Source organism: Lethenteron reissneri, chromosome 14 (assembly GCF_015708825.2).
Source record: "Lethenteron reissneri isolate LAM-NWPU_2019-01 chromosome 14, ASM1570882v1, whole genome shotgun sequence".
Classification (NCBI taxonomy): Eukaryota; Metazoa; Chordata; class Hyperoartia; order Petromyzontiformes; family Petromyzontidae; genus Lethenteron; species Lethenteron reissneri.
Window position 1 is genome coordinate 9,328,499 of NC_083792.1, and position 17,679 is coordinate 9,346,177.

General features: G+C 45.8%; 1 protein-coding gene across 3 annotated transcripts in view; it reads left to right on the forward strand.

Annotated features, from left to right (window-relative positions):
* Nucleotides 1–16,773: 16,773 nt before the first annotated feature.
* LOC133342365 (phosphofurin acidic cluster sorting protein 2-like) overlaps nucleotides 16,774–17,679 on the forward strand; it is a 39,525-nt gene continuing 38,619 nt past the window's right edge. For 2 of the 3 annotated variants that reach the window (XM_061551478.1, XM_061551479.1), the window contains exon 1: nucleotides 16,774–17,280. In XM_061551478.1, the coding sequence (XP_061407462.1) occupies nucleotides 17,162–17,280 (119 nt within the window). In that variant the 5' untranslated portion in view covers nucleotides 16,774–17,161. The remainder of the gene's footprint in view (nucleotides 17,281–17,679) is intronic. The other variant, XM_061551480.1, reaches the window with a different exon arrangement.

Below are 17,679 nucleotides of genomic sequence, written 5' to 3' on the forward strand. Positions count from 1 at the left end.
TAGGGCTGCACATGTGACCTGTTACATGTGATGATGATGCCACCCCCTGTTGTTTCCCCATGAATCCGGGGCACCACGACTCACTCGGAGGCCCTAAGGTTGTTGCATGATTTGCTTATGCCGAGCTGACGCAAGTGATTTGTCATCTCCTTCGCTTTGCTTCCCACCCTGTCCCTCCCCTGGCGTTTGCGGGAGAAATTGTTTACACAGCCGACCCCCCACGCCACCCCGCTCCCCTCCCCCCGTGGTGCCGGTTAACATGCAAGAGGGAGAATTGTGGGTCGGCGCACTTAACGATCGTTTTGGTTAAGCTGATTGATGTTGCGGCTGCACTGCGGATTTCTGCGCGCCCGGGTCTAGGGGAAGCGTGCCCCGTGGTCTCTTCTCACCTGCACCCTCTGCTCCCCACGTGCGAATAATGATTGCCCGTCGCACCAGCCAGCGAGGCGTCGCATTTAATTACTAAAATGTCACCGCCTCCCCCCCCGTCTCTCCCTGTGTGTGTGTGGTCGGTCTATCAATAGTTACAATGCGTGGGTCATCGCTGCGTTTACGCGCGGATACCCTGGTGGCCAGGCCCCGGCGAGTTGGTGAGCACCACCTGCTGGTTGGTGTTCGCGTGTTAGTGGGAGATCAGTGGCGTCGTCGTGGGTGGTGGCGTCGTCGTGGTTGGCAGCGTGCGCGCCTGGTGCAAAGGAATTGAATTATTGATGTGACCGCTTGTTGTTTACACAGCGAAAGCCTCACTCTGTCTCATTACTTTTTTTTTACAAGGATTCTGCCAAGTATGTATTTATTTTTGGCCTGGGGGATGATGGGTGGGGGGCACTGATTTCCTCTGTATATTCCAGTGGAGTCATTCGCGGATAATTTTTCTAAATTTGGCGAATTTGGGCCATGACGTCGGCACACGATGGCGAATAACGTCATGCGATCTTTAATGTCCGTTGTGAGGCAGACGGGGCGAGTTGTTTGTTTATTTGGTTCTTGCACCTGCAGTATTAATCAGGGCGGCCGCTGGAATCGAACCGCGAATCTCTGCAACAAGTGGCGGACGAGCTTTCCGCTGGACCACGTCACTGCCGAAAACTGCCCCCCCCACCCCCACCCACTGATCAATTTCTCACCCCCCCCCCCTCTCTCTTTTCGTCGCCCGAAAGTGGAGACCAAATGTCAAGTTGATCAATAATTTAGAACTCTGAACTGCTTTGTCTGCATTGTCCAATTCAAGTCCAGACGTAAGACTGTTTTTTTTCTCTCTACTTATGACTGATCAGTTTCCCTCTGTCACGGTGCCTCTAGTTGCACCTTCACGGCACATACATGTTCTCCATCGCCCACACACACTGCTCTCCCTAACCTCCTAGTCCACGTTATATAAATACAAAACTTTACTTGAAATAAAATTCCTCTTTTTCCTGCATTGCATCATGAGATGTCAAATATTTATGTCATCGTCGTCCTGGACAGCTGGGCTCGACTCACCGCTGGACGGAGGCCTGTGAAGCGGACGACGGCAGGTCAATGCGGTTATTTACAGTCGCGGCATTAACCGGGGTGGCCAATGGGCTCGAACCGCGAGCCTCTACAACGAGCGGCAAAACTCGCTACCGCTGGGCCACGTCGTGATCATGACGACAGTGGGGGGTCAGGTCAACATGACAACTCAGCGGCCCTCCGCAGCAACATCGCTCACCCACCAGCAGTCGATGAAAGCCACAAGCATCTGGGACGTGATGTCAAACGATACATTCCCACCTGAGGTGGCTTTGTAACGCGTCAATTTTGTTGTTGTAACGTAATGGTTTTGTTCTGCTTCATTTGATCACGATAAAGGTTTAAAAACAAAAGTTTGCCTCAAATCGGTTATTTTCATTGATCTCGCAAATCTGCTATGTCGGCTTTTGATGTCCTTTGTATTATCTCGGAAAAAAGTGTGCTTTTGTAAACACTCGGCCACAAATGTCATGAAACTAGTTACTTTGTTCTTCTGTTTGTCGATTTTTCTCTGAAACATCTCGCAGAGTTTTAATTAATCTGAATTGTGAGTTGGTCAGAAGATGGCAATCCAGCAAGGGGATTGAACCAATTAAAAACAGTTTTCAATGTTCCATATTAGAGGTTTTTTGGGGGGTTAGATCACGTAAATATAAATGTGTCGTTAAACCCACCACCACCCGACACAAATTCGTTACTAGTACAGAACACCGGTGTGTCGGAGAGTAAACCCACAACATTTACAATTCGAGTACAACGTTTCGCCAGTAATTAGAACAGGCATCCTCAGTTTTAAGTGTTATCTCCTCGTATTAATGGGTTTCCTCTGGGAAGTCTGGTTTCCTCAGTGACGCTTTGCTGGATGAACAAACGGCACTATAGTTATTTACTCGATATCCTAGCACTGTGTTATATGTCACATTGAATGAAACAATATTATTTTCGGTGAGAGATGTTTCCAGTTTCCTTCGTGATTGATATCGGTGTAAATCGAACAGCGAGCCATATGGGACAGTTAGGTAAACCTAATTACTCTAGACGTGTCCTAGCAATATACATTGATTATGCTAATAAACAACAAATCTTATTATCTGGTATCTATGTATTTCCTTCTCGTGCTCCGTTAGCTTATAAAAGCGAACATCACTCATTTTGTGCTACCTGATTTCAGCTAAATTTTCTTACGAGCTTGACACAAATTTTACAATTGGTTATAAACAAGATAAGGCATCTTGTAGCAAATATCAGCAATATTTCACGTGTAACATTTTTTACATTTGTATCGCTGTGTGTTCTCCATAATTGGCCTTTTGTTGGTGTTGTTAATTGCCCTCATTGCATCAAAGGGCGCTTAATGCCCCGGAGAAAGCTGCTGAAAGCTTGCATTGTTATTTTCATTTTCTTTCCTGCCAGGCCATCCCCGCTTTTTTCTTCAAGCTAATTTATGTTTTTTTTTGCCCACGAGAGAAATTACTCCCGGCATGTTTAGCTTAGTGTTGCACGTTGATTACAGATTTTTGTTGGAGACGTACGATGCTCTTTGGTTCTTTCGGTAAAGTCACGTAGGTATTAAAAATAAAATTAAAATAAATCACGACGTTTCGGGCGCAACACAAGCGTCCGCTTTCCCACCTGATGATGGACGCTTGTGTTGCGCCCGAAACGTCGTGATTTATTTTAATTTTTTTTTTAATACCTACGTGACTTCACCGAAAGAACCAAAGAGTATGGATTCCTGCAGTCACGAATGCTTCAAATCAAGACGTACGATGGAAATTGGTGCGCGCTCTCACCACGTGTCACAAGTGCGCCTCGATTGTTTTTAAGCACTCCAAATTCACGGAGCAACATTTTGTAGCCACGACTTCCCTGACCTCCGACAACATCCCAAATTCATACGCGGTATGTCGTGCATGCCCTTGTCCCTCCCATGGGCCACGTCGGTGCAGGGTTATGTACAATTGGAAGAATAAATGAGCTGCGCTGATGTCAGGCAGGGCCAGAGGAATGGAATCGTGCATGTAAATTACGAATATTAAAAATGTAAAAATGGAACACTGGTAATTACAAATGGTAATGTTTTTAATGTTCCATAGCTTCGTGCCATTTTGCGTATTCCTGCCGAAGCATCCCATTTTCATTAAGTAGACACTGGTAATGGCTGTTTTCCTATCTTCGGCCTTGTTCTTACATTTGCAAAAAAAAAATCTGCAAGTGCATTCATCATCATCAGAAGTAGCAACAGCAGCAATAGTGATCGCAGCAACATCAATTTATTTGTAACATTTGTTTTAGCGAAACATATTTAATAGGGCGTTGTGAACATAAACATGCATATTGAAAATGTGCTGTTTAAAGGAAAACATCAAACACATATTTTCCCTCTGACAATATACAACTGCAGTACTGCCTTGAAAATATTTATTTTCCGTAGATAATTAACAATACAAATATTAATTTCTGGGCATGATAATCAAATTCCACATCGAGGTGGCCAGGTGGCTCAGAGGTCAAAAGTCAGTGAGCTAATGGCCTCAGCCCAGTCGCTAATAACTACGCGCACCAACAATTCTCATTACATTGAATTTGGGGTTACACTCGAATTTGCTACATTCCTCCTCTATAATTAAAATAAATAAAAACATGCATTTGCGTTTGCCCCATAACGCGACAATCTATTTTCAGAATTCATGGTAAATTGCTACCCCGACTGCATTAGAATTTAAAAAAAGCACATTGATGGACTTTTCAGAAATCTGGCGAACAATATTTCGTGCGGGCCATTCTGTGTGGCACGTGGGGCGAATGATTTCTTGCACAAATAGAATAAATAAGGGCAGGTGGAAATTCAAAACAGAGATTTAAAAAAATAGAATCGTGCACAAACCTGCTGATCTGGACGAGTAAGCGTGATATGAAGGCAATTATTTTGATTGTTTAAAAAAAATCCTGTATTTATTTATTAAGATGAGACTCTACTGATGTGATTGCATTAGAAATATTGAGTTTTAATTGCAGAGTAGGCAATTAACCACATTTCCAATTGTCTATCAAACACTTTTTAACAAGAAATACAAAACTAAGTATCCATTAAAACTGCTCATACTTGTGCATGTTATATGCTCCTTTAACACGTGAATACCTAAAGGTATTGTTAAAGAATTTTTAAAAATCCACAATTGGTGTTTTCTCAACAAGTTTAGCAAGAAACAAGCATATGATGCGAAGTGCATGGGACTCTAGCGCCCTCTCGTGGAGACGCGTACGTAACCATCATCACATTTAACGACATCATCAGCCATGATCTATCTACCGCTAGATTAACGGTTCCACAAGCCGTAATAAAAATAATGTATCTCTCGAGCGCGTTTACTCCTTTAGCTGCCATTCCGTGGTCAGTCTCCATCATCAGCCACCATTCATTGTAACGTGTCCTGCTTCAAGCCCACTTCTTAATTTCATTTCATTTTCATTTCATTTACTAGGATTTACCCTGTGAGCCATTCGGCTCTTGATTTGGGTTCAACCGCAACAAACATTAAAATTACAAGAAACACCTAAAATTCATTGCACACAAATCTAAACATCACATACGTAATAAACAATAACATCCTACAGAAAAAGCACAACCCGTCCATGCTGCGTACAAAAAGTGCAAAAAAATCAATTTCGATGTTTGATCCCAATAACAATCATAATGCAACACAGATCGAAAATTTACTTTAAATAAACGTAATAGTCAATACGATGTCTCAAGCTTGCACATCTTTGATCCACGTATTCCTTTCAATGTCTCTCAGTGTCACACCAAGGATACACCTCTCCACGTTTGTCTGTGTACTTGTCAGCATTTGCTGCAGTTTCTTTGTCAATGCTCATGTTTCTGATCCGTGTGTTATGATAAATGATTCTAGATTTGAAGCTTTCGTGACTGCAAGGATTCATACTCTTAGTTCTTTCGGTAAAGTCACGTAGGTATAAATAAAATGAAAATTAATATTTTATTTTTTATTAATTTTAATTAAAAATTTATATTTTATCTTTTTATTAATTTTAATTTCATTTTTTACCTACGTGACTTTACCGAAAGAACTAAGATTATGATAAATGGCTTTATTATCGCGACGCGTTGGTATCTTTTTTTATCTGATTTATCAAGTTTAGTTTTCAATAAGTTATATTTTTTAAAACTTTTTTTAAAAACACGCTTTAATTAAATGTACCGTACTAGTAATGCAAGAACTCCACGACTCCAAGAAGTGGCCCCGAAGCTTGCCATAACGTAAGGGACCTTGGTGATTTACAGCCAACGTGAGTTTACCGTGGACAATTAGACCCAAGCCGAAACATAACATATTAAAAACATGTTTTTAAATATATGTGTTTAATTTTTTATGATAGAATATGGTATTGTCATCAGTATGACATAAATATACCAAGTTTGCAGTCGATACCACATTGGGAAGTGGGTTAAAATTGAGTTCCAATATTTGAGGATACGACAACAACAACAGACAGAGTGGGTTAAATAAAAGCGTGTAAAAAAAGAAAAAAAACGCACTCAAACCTGCGCTCGTTTGCCTCTTATCGTTCAAATAATGTGGATCTCGGTCCGTCTTTAACGACACAAGCTGCGTTGTGCGTGAGATCTGTGTCTGTCCTTCCATTGAGGGCGTAAACAGAAATGGAGAAAATATAACATTATTTACATACATAACACATTAAAATATCAACATTAACCATCTAAAATTCATGACAGCCACTGTCATCTACAATAAATTACTTAAGAACTTAACTACCGTACTTTACTAAATAATTAAGGCTGCAAATTAATAACGTTTTGTTTTTCTTTGTGGTGAATAACGGCCCCTTGTGGCTGGCGTGGTCACGTGAACCCATGACGTCCAACATTCGTTTAAAAAAATGCATTCATTCCTACACAAGTGATTCGACGCATGTACCGTATCACAAACGTAATCATCAATACCAATTGATTAATAATTACACCACTTTTTTTTTTCTTCTTGATTCTTTCGGTAAAGTCACGTAGAAGGGAAATAATAAAATAATACAAATAAAACATAATCAAATAATTCTCACGACGTTTCGGCCACAACGCAAACAGCCGTTCTCAGGTGAAGAACATGTCTGTCGAAACGTCGTGAGAATTGTATTTTATTATGTTTTATTTTTATTATTTTATTATTTCCCTTATACGCGACTTTACCGAAAGAACCAAGAAGATGAATCCCTGCAGTCACGAAAGCTTTAAATCGAAATTACACCACTAATAATGCAATGTTTTTGGGTTGGGAGCGTACTGTTTGTACTGTGTAAGCACGAATGGCTGATGATTATGATGATGTTGACTGATGATGGTGATCGTGATGCTGAGTGGTAAACAACATAACCCACAAAACAGGTTACGCACAGTGCAAAGTACGGTGACTTCATCACTAACTTCCGCGGCAATAAAGGTTTGAGACGACGGTAAATACCACTTCATAGGTCACGCACTGGCTTCGCTCGAGTCATCACGTGCCTTGCCTTTACAATCGCCCCTCATTTGACACCCAGACACGACTCACCTTAGGCCAATTGCTCAATGGGCACTCAAACTCACCACTCACCGGATACTACTCTCCACAACAAACAAAACATGGGCACGTTTTTTTGGTTTGGCCATGTTTTGTTTGTTGTAGTATGGAGTTAGACTGATGGCTTTAATCTAAGTTGTCTTGTGGTTGTTGTTGTTGTTTGACTTGTACCCCACTGGATTTTTGCACAGCGTTGGTGTACGGTGCTTTTTTCTGGAAGACTTTGCAGTTTTTTCCTGGATTTTTAAAATGTTTTCTTGTTCATGTTTTTGTTTTTGTTTGTTGCGGTTGCACCCGATTCAAGAGCCGAATGGCTCACAGGGCTATACCTAATAAACTGAACTGAACTGAACACTCACCAGACACTGGCACTGGCCAGGCACTCACCAGACCGTGCACCACACACTCGGTGGTGATGGGTCGACGCCGGGCAGCATCGAATCAAACATTTCACACTCGGAGTTGTTTGGCCTTCACGTGGATAGGTTCAAAGAAAATAACAAAAAATATATTTTTTAAATACGACGTTTCGATCGCAACACAAGCGTTCGTCATCAGGAGAAAAAAGAGAGGGGGACAGCTGCTGAGGCAGACTGTTTACTTGTTAATGTTCTTTCCTCTCACGTGGGCTCATCGGACGCAAATGCATGGAATCCCCGTTTAATTGCAGCATTTTGGATACATTCATAACCATGTACTACTTAATGCCACGTTCAGCCTCCGTCTACTTATCAGAGCGATTCGTCCTGATTAAAACAAAGTGTTGGTTTTCAATCTTGTTGTATCTCCTCGGTGAGGACCGCACGAGGCACGGCTAAATGTACTGATAATGAAAATAATTTGTTATCTGCTGTTGGCCGGTGTCAATTTTGCCTAATTGCCATTCGCGTGACCTTCAGCCAGGCTAATGTGAACGTCAAACTCGACACTGTCCTCCTGGCGTTCCCGTGGGTTTGCTCGTCGGTACAGAAATTTACACAAAAATAAATAAACTCAACACATTTGTCAACAACACTGTGGTTCATAATAGAGGGTTTTTTTGGGGTTAGATCGCATAAATATATAAATGTATTCATATTCTTGGGTTTTTTCGGTAAAGTCACGTAGGTAAAAATTTTAAATTTAAATTAATTAAAGTAAAATAAAAAAAGTACTTGATACAGCTGTCAGGCTGTGACGGTTCCACCTGAAGACGGAAGCTTGTGTTGCCTCCGAAACGTCGTTAATTTTATTTTTATTTTACTTTTATTAATTTTAAAATTTTACCTACGTGACTTTACCGAAAAAACCTAAGAATATAAATCCTTGCAGTCCCGAAAGCTTCAAATCTAGAATATATAAATGCGTCGTTAAAACCCGCCACCACCCGACACAGCCAACTAGTAAGGGTTGTCAGTTTAACACGTAGCAGGCTTTCGCGACCAATATTATTCATAATCAACGTTTTTGGGTTTAGATCGCGTTATTTATAAATGTGTCGTAACCCTCCACCACCCGACACGGCCAATCAGTAAAAAAGTGTCACGTTGACAAAAGACAATTAGTTCACTGCTTTAGCCCACCAGTGTGTTGAAGCGTGAAACCACAACAATTAACAATTTGAGTACGACGTTTCGCTGGTAATTGCATCCAGCATCATCGGGCTGGGTTGTCACGGAAACAGAACATGCGGGTTTTAACGACACATTTATATATTTACGCGATCTAACCCAAAAATCTCTTATGGATGATATTGGTCGCGAAAGCCTACGTGTTAAACACTTTGGTTTTAAAATAAAAAAATATATATATAACAGGCAACGTTTCAGGCAACGACCCTTCATATCGCACGTAAAAGAGTGCTACGAATTATGGGCCATTGACATCTTCCTGCAAACGTGTTCTTTACGGATGAGTTGAGGGTTTCTGTTGTTGTCGTGACTGTACACACCACTGCCAACGCAGTGTGAGAGAATAACTCGCCGAGTACAGAGATCGAAATAGCCGAAGGCAATAAGTGAGTACATGACTGGAATTGCACAACGCCAGAGGCCAACGAGTTCACAGAACACTTGAACACAACGCCGCACATCATTCACCACCAGAATTCACCTATGGGAAATGGGGGAGGGAGTCTTCACGTAAGAATCGTAATGGTTCTATCTCAATGTTTATTTCCCAGAGGGGCATTAGAAATGCCACGTCACTGCTTGCACGCCCGAGACCCGATGGGATAGAAACGACGATGTGAGACGCAAACTTTTGAATTGCAAGCGCAGTCAATGTGTCAATTCTTTGTGGCGTCTTGCTGTTTATGGTTCGAACAAATCAGTAATGTGAGAGGCACCAGACACTTCAGACGCACAATGAAGTTTGTGTCTTGCCGGCAGCTGCCCACTGTTTTTTTTTTTGGCAGAGGCAGGGCCATGGAAGGAAAATAACAGGTGACATTTTAAAATAATATTTAAATTTTCAAAATTAAATCCAATACTTGTACTATATAAAAGTTGCGTGGTGAGCAGCAGAGGGCAGTCCTGCAAAATATATTGTTCTTGAGTATGTCGATGCTTTTGCGTGTTTGCTCTTTCTCTCTGCATTCGCGAACTTGGCTGACCAGAATGCTCATGTACTGTGTGGGGAAATAATCCACATACGTGGTGGGTAGCCGGGCTCTCAACCAGCAGTGGATTAACAAAGGGCACTCCACGTAAACACGCCGTGTACTTTTCAACAGACAGTACATAAATAAAGTAACGTAATTCGATCAGAAACGACTGTGTGAGGATGATGTTACCTTGGAGAACTTGAGTTTCCCCAACAGTCAACAACAACTAAATATATCTTCTTGGTTCTTTCGGTAAAGTCACGTAGAATGGAAATAATAAAATAATAAAATAAAACATTATAAAATAATTCTCACGACGTTTCGGCCACAACGCAAGCAGCCGTCCTCTGCATTATGTTTTATTTGTATTATTTTATTATTTCCCTTCTACGTGACTTTATCGAAAGAACCAGGAAGATGAATCCCTGCAGTCACGAAAACTTTAAATCGAAACTAAATATATATTGCGCGTTTTGTTTGTACGCTGCCCTTCCTGGAATAACCTTCACGGGCAATTAAAATTCTTGGAAGTTAATTATGCTTAGTTTTAAGAGTCAGCTCACAAAACCTTTTTTTTTCTTAATGAAGGAAGGAATCTGTAATGGCTTGCAATAATGATGCGTCATGTGCCACACATGAGCAGCACGGCGTGCCTGCTTGCCATTTCACCGCACCTTTCTCGACAATGCGTTGTAATTCGTGCTGTTAATCCGATCAATAATTGTCATATGATCCTACGATTGAACGAGGGGATGGCGCTCTTACGTTTTTCCAACTCTTGCCAAAGGGATAGAAAATTTAAACCGTTAATTGACCCTTCGTAAACAAGGTTAATTATATGTCGCATTAAAGCTGCGGTTCGTGTTTGTTGGGAGACGGGGAGTGTTCAGCTCGCTGTGCTATAAACTCAGGATCCGAGTTCAAATCAAGTTTATTTGTTTGTATGTTGAACTTCTTTCGCATCGTACGTAGCCACCCGTGCAAATCGGAGGTTTCGGGGGAAAGGCAAGAAACTAAACACAAAAGGAGTTCTGTAGAGTTTTAAATCTAGAACACATTCCTGCTGCGTAGGGAGCTGATAGGAACGTTTGGTTGATCGGTCAATGGCCAGGGTCAACGGCGGCGTGGTGTATTCCGCAAATATGCCCGACTGTGAGGGCGGGCACAAGCCGGCGTGAGTAGGTTAAACGTTGAGTTTTATACGGGCACCACGGGGTGACCAGCCCCTCCCCACCCAGCCCCACCCAGCCCCACCCTCCCCTCCCCTCCCCACCCAGCCCCTCGCTGCACGACGGACGGACACAATAATCACCTTTGGGCTGGTGTAACCAGGAGGTTCCTACCAGTTTTATTATTTTTTTAAATCCAGTCAGTGAACTGAGTCACCAACATGACAAAAGCACGATCAAATAAAGTTACTGTACTCTACAGCGATGAAGTAAATGGAATTCATAAGCAACACAAAAAACAACCGTCGCATGAGAATTAAAAGACAATTAATCATTTTGCGTACAGTTCGATTTCAGGAAATTGCTAACAGCAGTTGTGAGTGAGATCAAGCACTTGGCCCCAAGGAAACCGCACCGACTTCACCAACCTGTTTTGACCAACGTGGTGAAGTATGGCCAGACAACCTCGATGTCCCACATGGCATTAAGAGGCCCGTCACCCAGCTGTGGATTGACGAAGGGCTGTAAATGATCAATGAATGATATTATATTTCTTCACAAAATTGGGTAGACAATATGCGAACAACTGTAATTTTCTGGGAAATTGATCGCGAGGTAAGGCGATCTTAATAATTGCAAGTCAAGTGCTCAAGACACGGAAATGGAGGGATTCATTTCCCACGGAATATTTTTCGGGTCGGAGGTGGTGGCACGTGTCCTCAGCCATCGCGAGAGGTCGACTGGATGGGGTCTACCGGGCACTGATATTTTTTGCCGTATCGCCAACCCGAAAAGGCCCGGCGAAAATGAAACCCTGCATTCATATCCATCATCGGGTTTAATGGATTCGTCTTGATTTCTTGAGGGAATAGGATGCCATACACTCGTACAGGGTAACACGTTACCCTGGTAGGCAGTTGCACTGCAAATGTGGAATTTGATCTCTAGGTGGAGTCACAAACCACATCTCTCGAACACTATCTCCTGCGACTATGCAACCGCATTAGAATTTCAAATTCAACACGAAAGAGCTGATCATCATCATCATCAGTCGTGATCAATCTGCTGCTGGATGAAGGCTTCCATGAGCCGCCGTCGCCATCTCTCACGGTCTTGTGACACCGTTATCGTCTCGTGAGCAGATTGCATCGCTCCATCTCTATTGTGGACGTTGCTCTCTCGGGAAGTGTTCACTCTTTTGGCTGCCACTCCGACGTGAGCCTTGACTGCCGACGGCCTTAAACAGATTGGCCAGGGTACGTACAACTGCTTACCCTATTGTGAGCGCCATTGGCCTCTGAGAGGCTCATCTGCCTTAAGGGTATAGTTAGTAATACATCAGAGATCCCCTTAGACATCACTTTCAGAAGACCTGCTCATTATGTTTTCAATCTCCCACGATGATAACAGGGGGTTGGAATTTGGGAGACGTATTAAGTGTATTTAATACTCCTTATAGACCACCTAAATTATCTTGATCTGTGTCTTTATTCAGACTAATTTCTTTTATTTCTTCATTAGCCGTACGTTGGTTTTTTGTCGGTAGGCATCATCACGTCTGACAATATTCATCCACTCGTAGTCATCATCAACGAATGCATTAAACACTTTGTGGACGAATATTTTCATTCTGGAAAATTAACACTAGTTTGATGTTGGCAATTTGTTTAAGTTTGCACCAATTTCTCTTTAATATTCGTGACATAAGTAGTTTGGTTTTTTTTTGTCCAGAAAACTGGCTTGGCTGGCACCACATCTCAAAAGCTTACATTTTCGTATTGTCATATCTATAATTCACTTGGAAATTGTTTAACTTTTCACAAAATAATTTTGAATTTAAACGAAATAAAGTACGTTTGCGTTAAGGTTACCTTTTGTCACATTTTCATACCCCACTTCTCCTTAATCGCTCTCATCTTTCTCTCTATCATAAACGATGTTGCTGTTTTTCCGATGTAGGGAGTTTTACTCTTTTCTTCTCGACAAATGCAGTCCAACTTTGTCCCAATTTATTTCTCTGAATTCTGTCTCCAGTTTGATAAAGTTAGCATTTTCACATTGGATCCACATTTTGTATTTAATATTGGTCAAATTAAGGCGACTTTATTCCCAGTAATGCTTAATACCCATACTCTTTCAGCTATCATACAGGTGTCATATTTCATGACTGTGTAAACATTTACACAGTAATAACATTTTGTCAATTATAGAATTATGCCTCAAATATTCTGCTATTAAAAATCCAGATGAAACTTTCAAAATTACAGACCCATTAGCCTCCTGTCAAACACATGTGATGGTTCTAGAAACAAATGGACCTTAACATAGAATTAAATATCAGAGAACATTGATTTTGTAGCTATTATTGGTCCATGTTCAGTAGAGAGAACGAGCCAGAGAAGAATATTCCAGTTGAGTTTGTACCAAATGTATGCTTCGTCTATTGCAGGGAGATCACTATAGATGCTGAAAATCAGAAAATCAGGCATCGCCCTATCAACAGAATTTTGACGCAAGAGAACACTAAACTGAGGGACAACCACATCTTGAAAATGTGTGGGAATAATGCATCATGTGCAACGTTTAAAAGATGTATTGCAGCACCTTATAATTCCAGAAAGTCTGCTGGGGTTGAACCCAGGTCAGGGTGGTGTGCGATTGTGGCGGATGAGGACAACATCAAGGTTGTGCAAGACATGGTTTTCAAAGGCCACCACGTTACTATTGCACAGTTAGCCGACACCTTGGGAATTCGTGTAGGGGCAGTGGAAACAATCTTGCATGGCCGTCTGGGAATAAACACGGTGTGTGATCATCATATTGGCTCCCCAAAATGCTGACATTCGACACAAAGAGGGAGAAGCGTGTGATAATGTTTCCTGGCAATCTTGGACAGATGAGACCTGGATTCATCATTGCGACCCCAAGCCCAAACGCCAGTCAGTTAATGCCGCGAAAATATCCAACATTTCCAAAACGCAAACAAATTAAAGTCAGAGTACTCACCAGGAAATGCTATATTTACAAATTGTTGGGACGCTAAAGGTATGTTGCATATTGACTTAGTGCCATGCAAGATGGCCAAATGTCAATATTACGCAGACTTGCTCCATCAACAGCTAATCACGGTGATTTAAAAATGTTTTCAATGAAAATTGGATTGGAGAAATAACGGCATCAACATTAATTCAACGATGTACATTCGCAGAATGTCTGATGACCCAGTCATTACACACCAAATGAAAATACATCTTTAAAAAAGATACAGTACTGAATAAGTGCTTATGGAATGTCAGTGCAAAAATAAATCGTGTTTCAAACAACACAATAAAGTGTAAAAGCACTCAGCGTGAACTTGATCTCATTTCATTATGCGAAATAAAAACAATAAGCGGTTCTGCACAAGTGCATTGTGGTCCCATTGCCTTCGGTCGCCATCAAAATTGATTTGAGCAAACGTGACCGACAGCAGCGAGACATAGATAACTGTGAACCGGTTTGATCCTTATTAGGACCCATCAGCACAGAAGTCACCAATGCCCACAGCTGTCAAGGCTGCCTCTGGGAAATCATACGGTATGTAGAGTTTTCACTTCCTTATTGTGGGGCCCATTAGTTTGGGTAATGCCAACACGTATCAAATCTGTAAATGTAAATTACGGGGGGATAAACAATACTAGAAAAACCGTGAAGGCCAGAAAAGTTTTACAATCAGATCCAAAAAATGTGTTTAAAATCACACAGCAATTGTGCATTATGCAAAAAGAATGAGCATTTCCTGAAGATCTGCATTGTGTTCGTCTGGCCAGAGGCCACATATGTTCGTGTTGTTTTAACCCTTTGGTTTTCCGGCCAGCACTAGTTTTGTGTTATAATGCGAGGACAGGAGGTGCCTCGTCATTGACAGATCTCATTGTCATTGACTTTCAGTGCGACAGGTGGGAGGCTGTGTGAACCAGTTGTGTCGGGAGTAGCAGCAGCATAAAGGGGACCGCCCTTCCTGCAGCAGGGGAGTGACCCCTCCCCCGTCCCTCCTGCAACAGGGTGGCCTGGCCTCACTCCTGCAGCAGTGGGGGGGGGGGAGAGGCTGGCCTCACTCCTGCAGCAGTGGGGGGGGGGGGCTGGCCTCACTCCTGCAGCAGTGGGGGGGGGGGGGCTGGCCTCACTCCTGCAGCAGTGGGGGGGAGGGGCTGGCCTCACTCCTGCAGCAGTGGGGGGGAGGGGCTGGCCTCACTCCTGCAGCAGTGGGGGGGAGGGGCTGGCCTCACTCCTGCAGCAGTGGGGGGGGGGGGGCTGGCCTCACTCCTGCAGCAGTGGGGGGGAGGGGCTGGCCTCACTCCTGCAGCAGTGGGGGGGGGGGGGGGGTGGCCTCACTCCTGCAGCAGTGGGGGGGAGGGGCTGGCCTCACTCCTGCAGCAGGGGGGGAGGGGCTGGCCTCACTCCTGCAGCAGTGGGGGGGAGGGGCTGGCCTCACTCCTGCAGCAGGGGGGGGGGCTGGCCTCACACCTGCAGCAGGGGGGGGGGCTGGCCTCACTCCTGCAGCAGTGGGGGGAGGGGCTGGCCTCACTCCTGCAGCAGTGGGGGAGGGGCTGGCCTCACTCCTGCAGCAGGTGGGGGGGGAGGGGCTGGCCTCACTCCTGCAGCAGTGGGGGAGGGGCTGGCCTCACACCTGCAGCAGGGGGGGGGAGGGGCTGGCCTCACTCCTGCAGCAGGGGGGGGGCTGGCCTCACTCCTGCAGCAGGTGGGGGGGGGCTGGCCTCACTCCTGCAGCAGGTGGGGGGGGCTGGCCTCACTCCTGCAGCAGGTGGGGGGGGGCTGGCCTCACTCCTGCAGCAGGTGGGGGGGGCTGGCCTCACTCCTGCAGCAGGTGGGGGGGGGCTGGCCTCACTCCTGCAGCAGGGGGGGGCGGGGGTGCTGGCCTCCCTCTTGCAGCAGGTGGGGGGGCTGGCCTCACTCCTGCAGCAGCAGGGGGAGGCCAGCCCCCCCCCCCCCACTGCTGCAGGAGTGAGGCCAGGCCACCCTGTTGCAGGAGGGACGAGGGAGGGGTCACTCACCTGCTGCAAGAAGGAGGCCAGCCCCCCCACCTGCTGCAGGAGTGAGGCCAGCCCCCCCGCCCACCTGCTGCAGGAGTGAGGCCAGCCCCCCCCCACTGCTGCAGGAGTGAGGCCAGCCCCCCCGCCTGCTGCAGGAGTGAGGCCAGCCCCCCCTGCTGCAAGAGGGAGGCCAGCACCCCCGCCCCCCCCCCCTACTGCTGCAGGAGTGAGGCCAGCCCCCCCCCCTACTGCTGCAAGAGTGAGGCCAGCCCCCCCCTACTGCTACAAGAGTGAGGCCAGCCCCCCCCCTGCTGCAAGAGTGAGGCCAGCCCCCCCCTACTGCTACAAGAGTGAGGCCAGCCCCCCCCTACTGCTACAAGAGTGAGGCCAGCCCCCCCCCCCCCCTGTTGCAAGAGGGAGGCCAGCCCCCCCCCCTGTTGCAAGAGGGAGGCCAGCCCCCCCCCCTGTTGCAAGAGGGAGGCCAGCCCCCCCCCCTACTGCTGCAAGAGGGAGGCCAGCCACCCCCCCCTGCTGCAAGAGGGAGGCCAGCCACCCCCCCTGCTGCAAGAGTGAGGCCAGCACCCCCGCCCCCCTACTGCTGCAAGAGTGAGGCCAGTCCCCCCCCCCTGTTGCAAGAGTGAGGCCAGCACCCCCGCCCCCCTACTGCTGCAAGAGTGAGGCCAGCCCCCCCCCCCCTGTTGCAAGAGGGAGGCCAGCACCCCCGCCCCCCTACTGCTGCAGGAGTGAGGCCAGCCGCTCCAGCATGGGAGGCCCCTGCTGCAAGCCGCACCCCCCACGCTCACACGTCGCGCGCGCAACTTCCGTCCGCGAGTCTCCGTCATTTCCGGTGGGCGTGGTCTAACTCTCGCGGGGGAGGGGCGGGGCGGGGCTGTGTGCACGAGGCTCCCGCGCGCAGTGACCTCCTCCTCCACCACCAGCAGCAGCAGCAGCAACAACCCACCTCGTCCGCCTCATCACTTACTGCTGCCGCTGCTGCTGTTGTTGTTGTTGCTGTGCGCGGGAGAGCAGAAGAGAGCGCGGCAGAGAGAGAGACGAGCAAGCAAGCAAGCAGCCGCACGCGCTCTGTTGTACTGTGCTCCTAGGAGCCCCGCGGCGCACGCTCGGCCACCTCGGGGATTGTGAGCGGCGTGGCGGCGGCGTTGGTGGTGGCGGTGGTGGTGAATTCAGGTCAGGGCTAGGTCAGGTGTAAGGGGGTGGTAGGTGAAGCGAGCCAGGCTGGAGGAGGTGAGGGCGACGGCCACGACGGCGGCGGCGGCGGCGATGATGATGATGGCGGACAAGACGCGAAGTGTGACCGCGGGCCCCGGCGCCAAGCCCGTGCCCATGAACCTGTACGCGGCTTGGGAGGTGGACCGCGCCTCGCCCAGCTGCGTGCCCCGGTGAGACTGGGGGTGGTGGTGGTGGGTGTACAGGGGACGAGGGGTAAGGGAGAGCAGGGGGGTGAATGGAGAGTATCGAGAAATTCGGATGAGTGACCATTGGAACCTCATTTGTCAGCAGCAAAATGTGATTATTGGGGGTTTTTGCCGTTTTATCTGGCGACACAACTGACACCTTTTTTTTTTTACAAGGAGTCGTGTTTGCATTGACCACAATACCTGCTGTTGGAATGCAAATGAAACACACAACTCTGATAATGATATGCACTGTCAAAATAAGTAAAAAATAATATAAATAAAAGAATTTCTATTTTATTTTTTACTTATTTTTACCTACGTGACTTTACCAAAAAAACCTAAGAGTATGAATCCTTGCAGTCACGAAAGCTTCAAATCCAA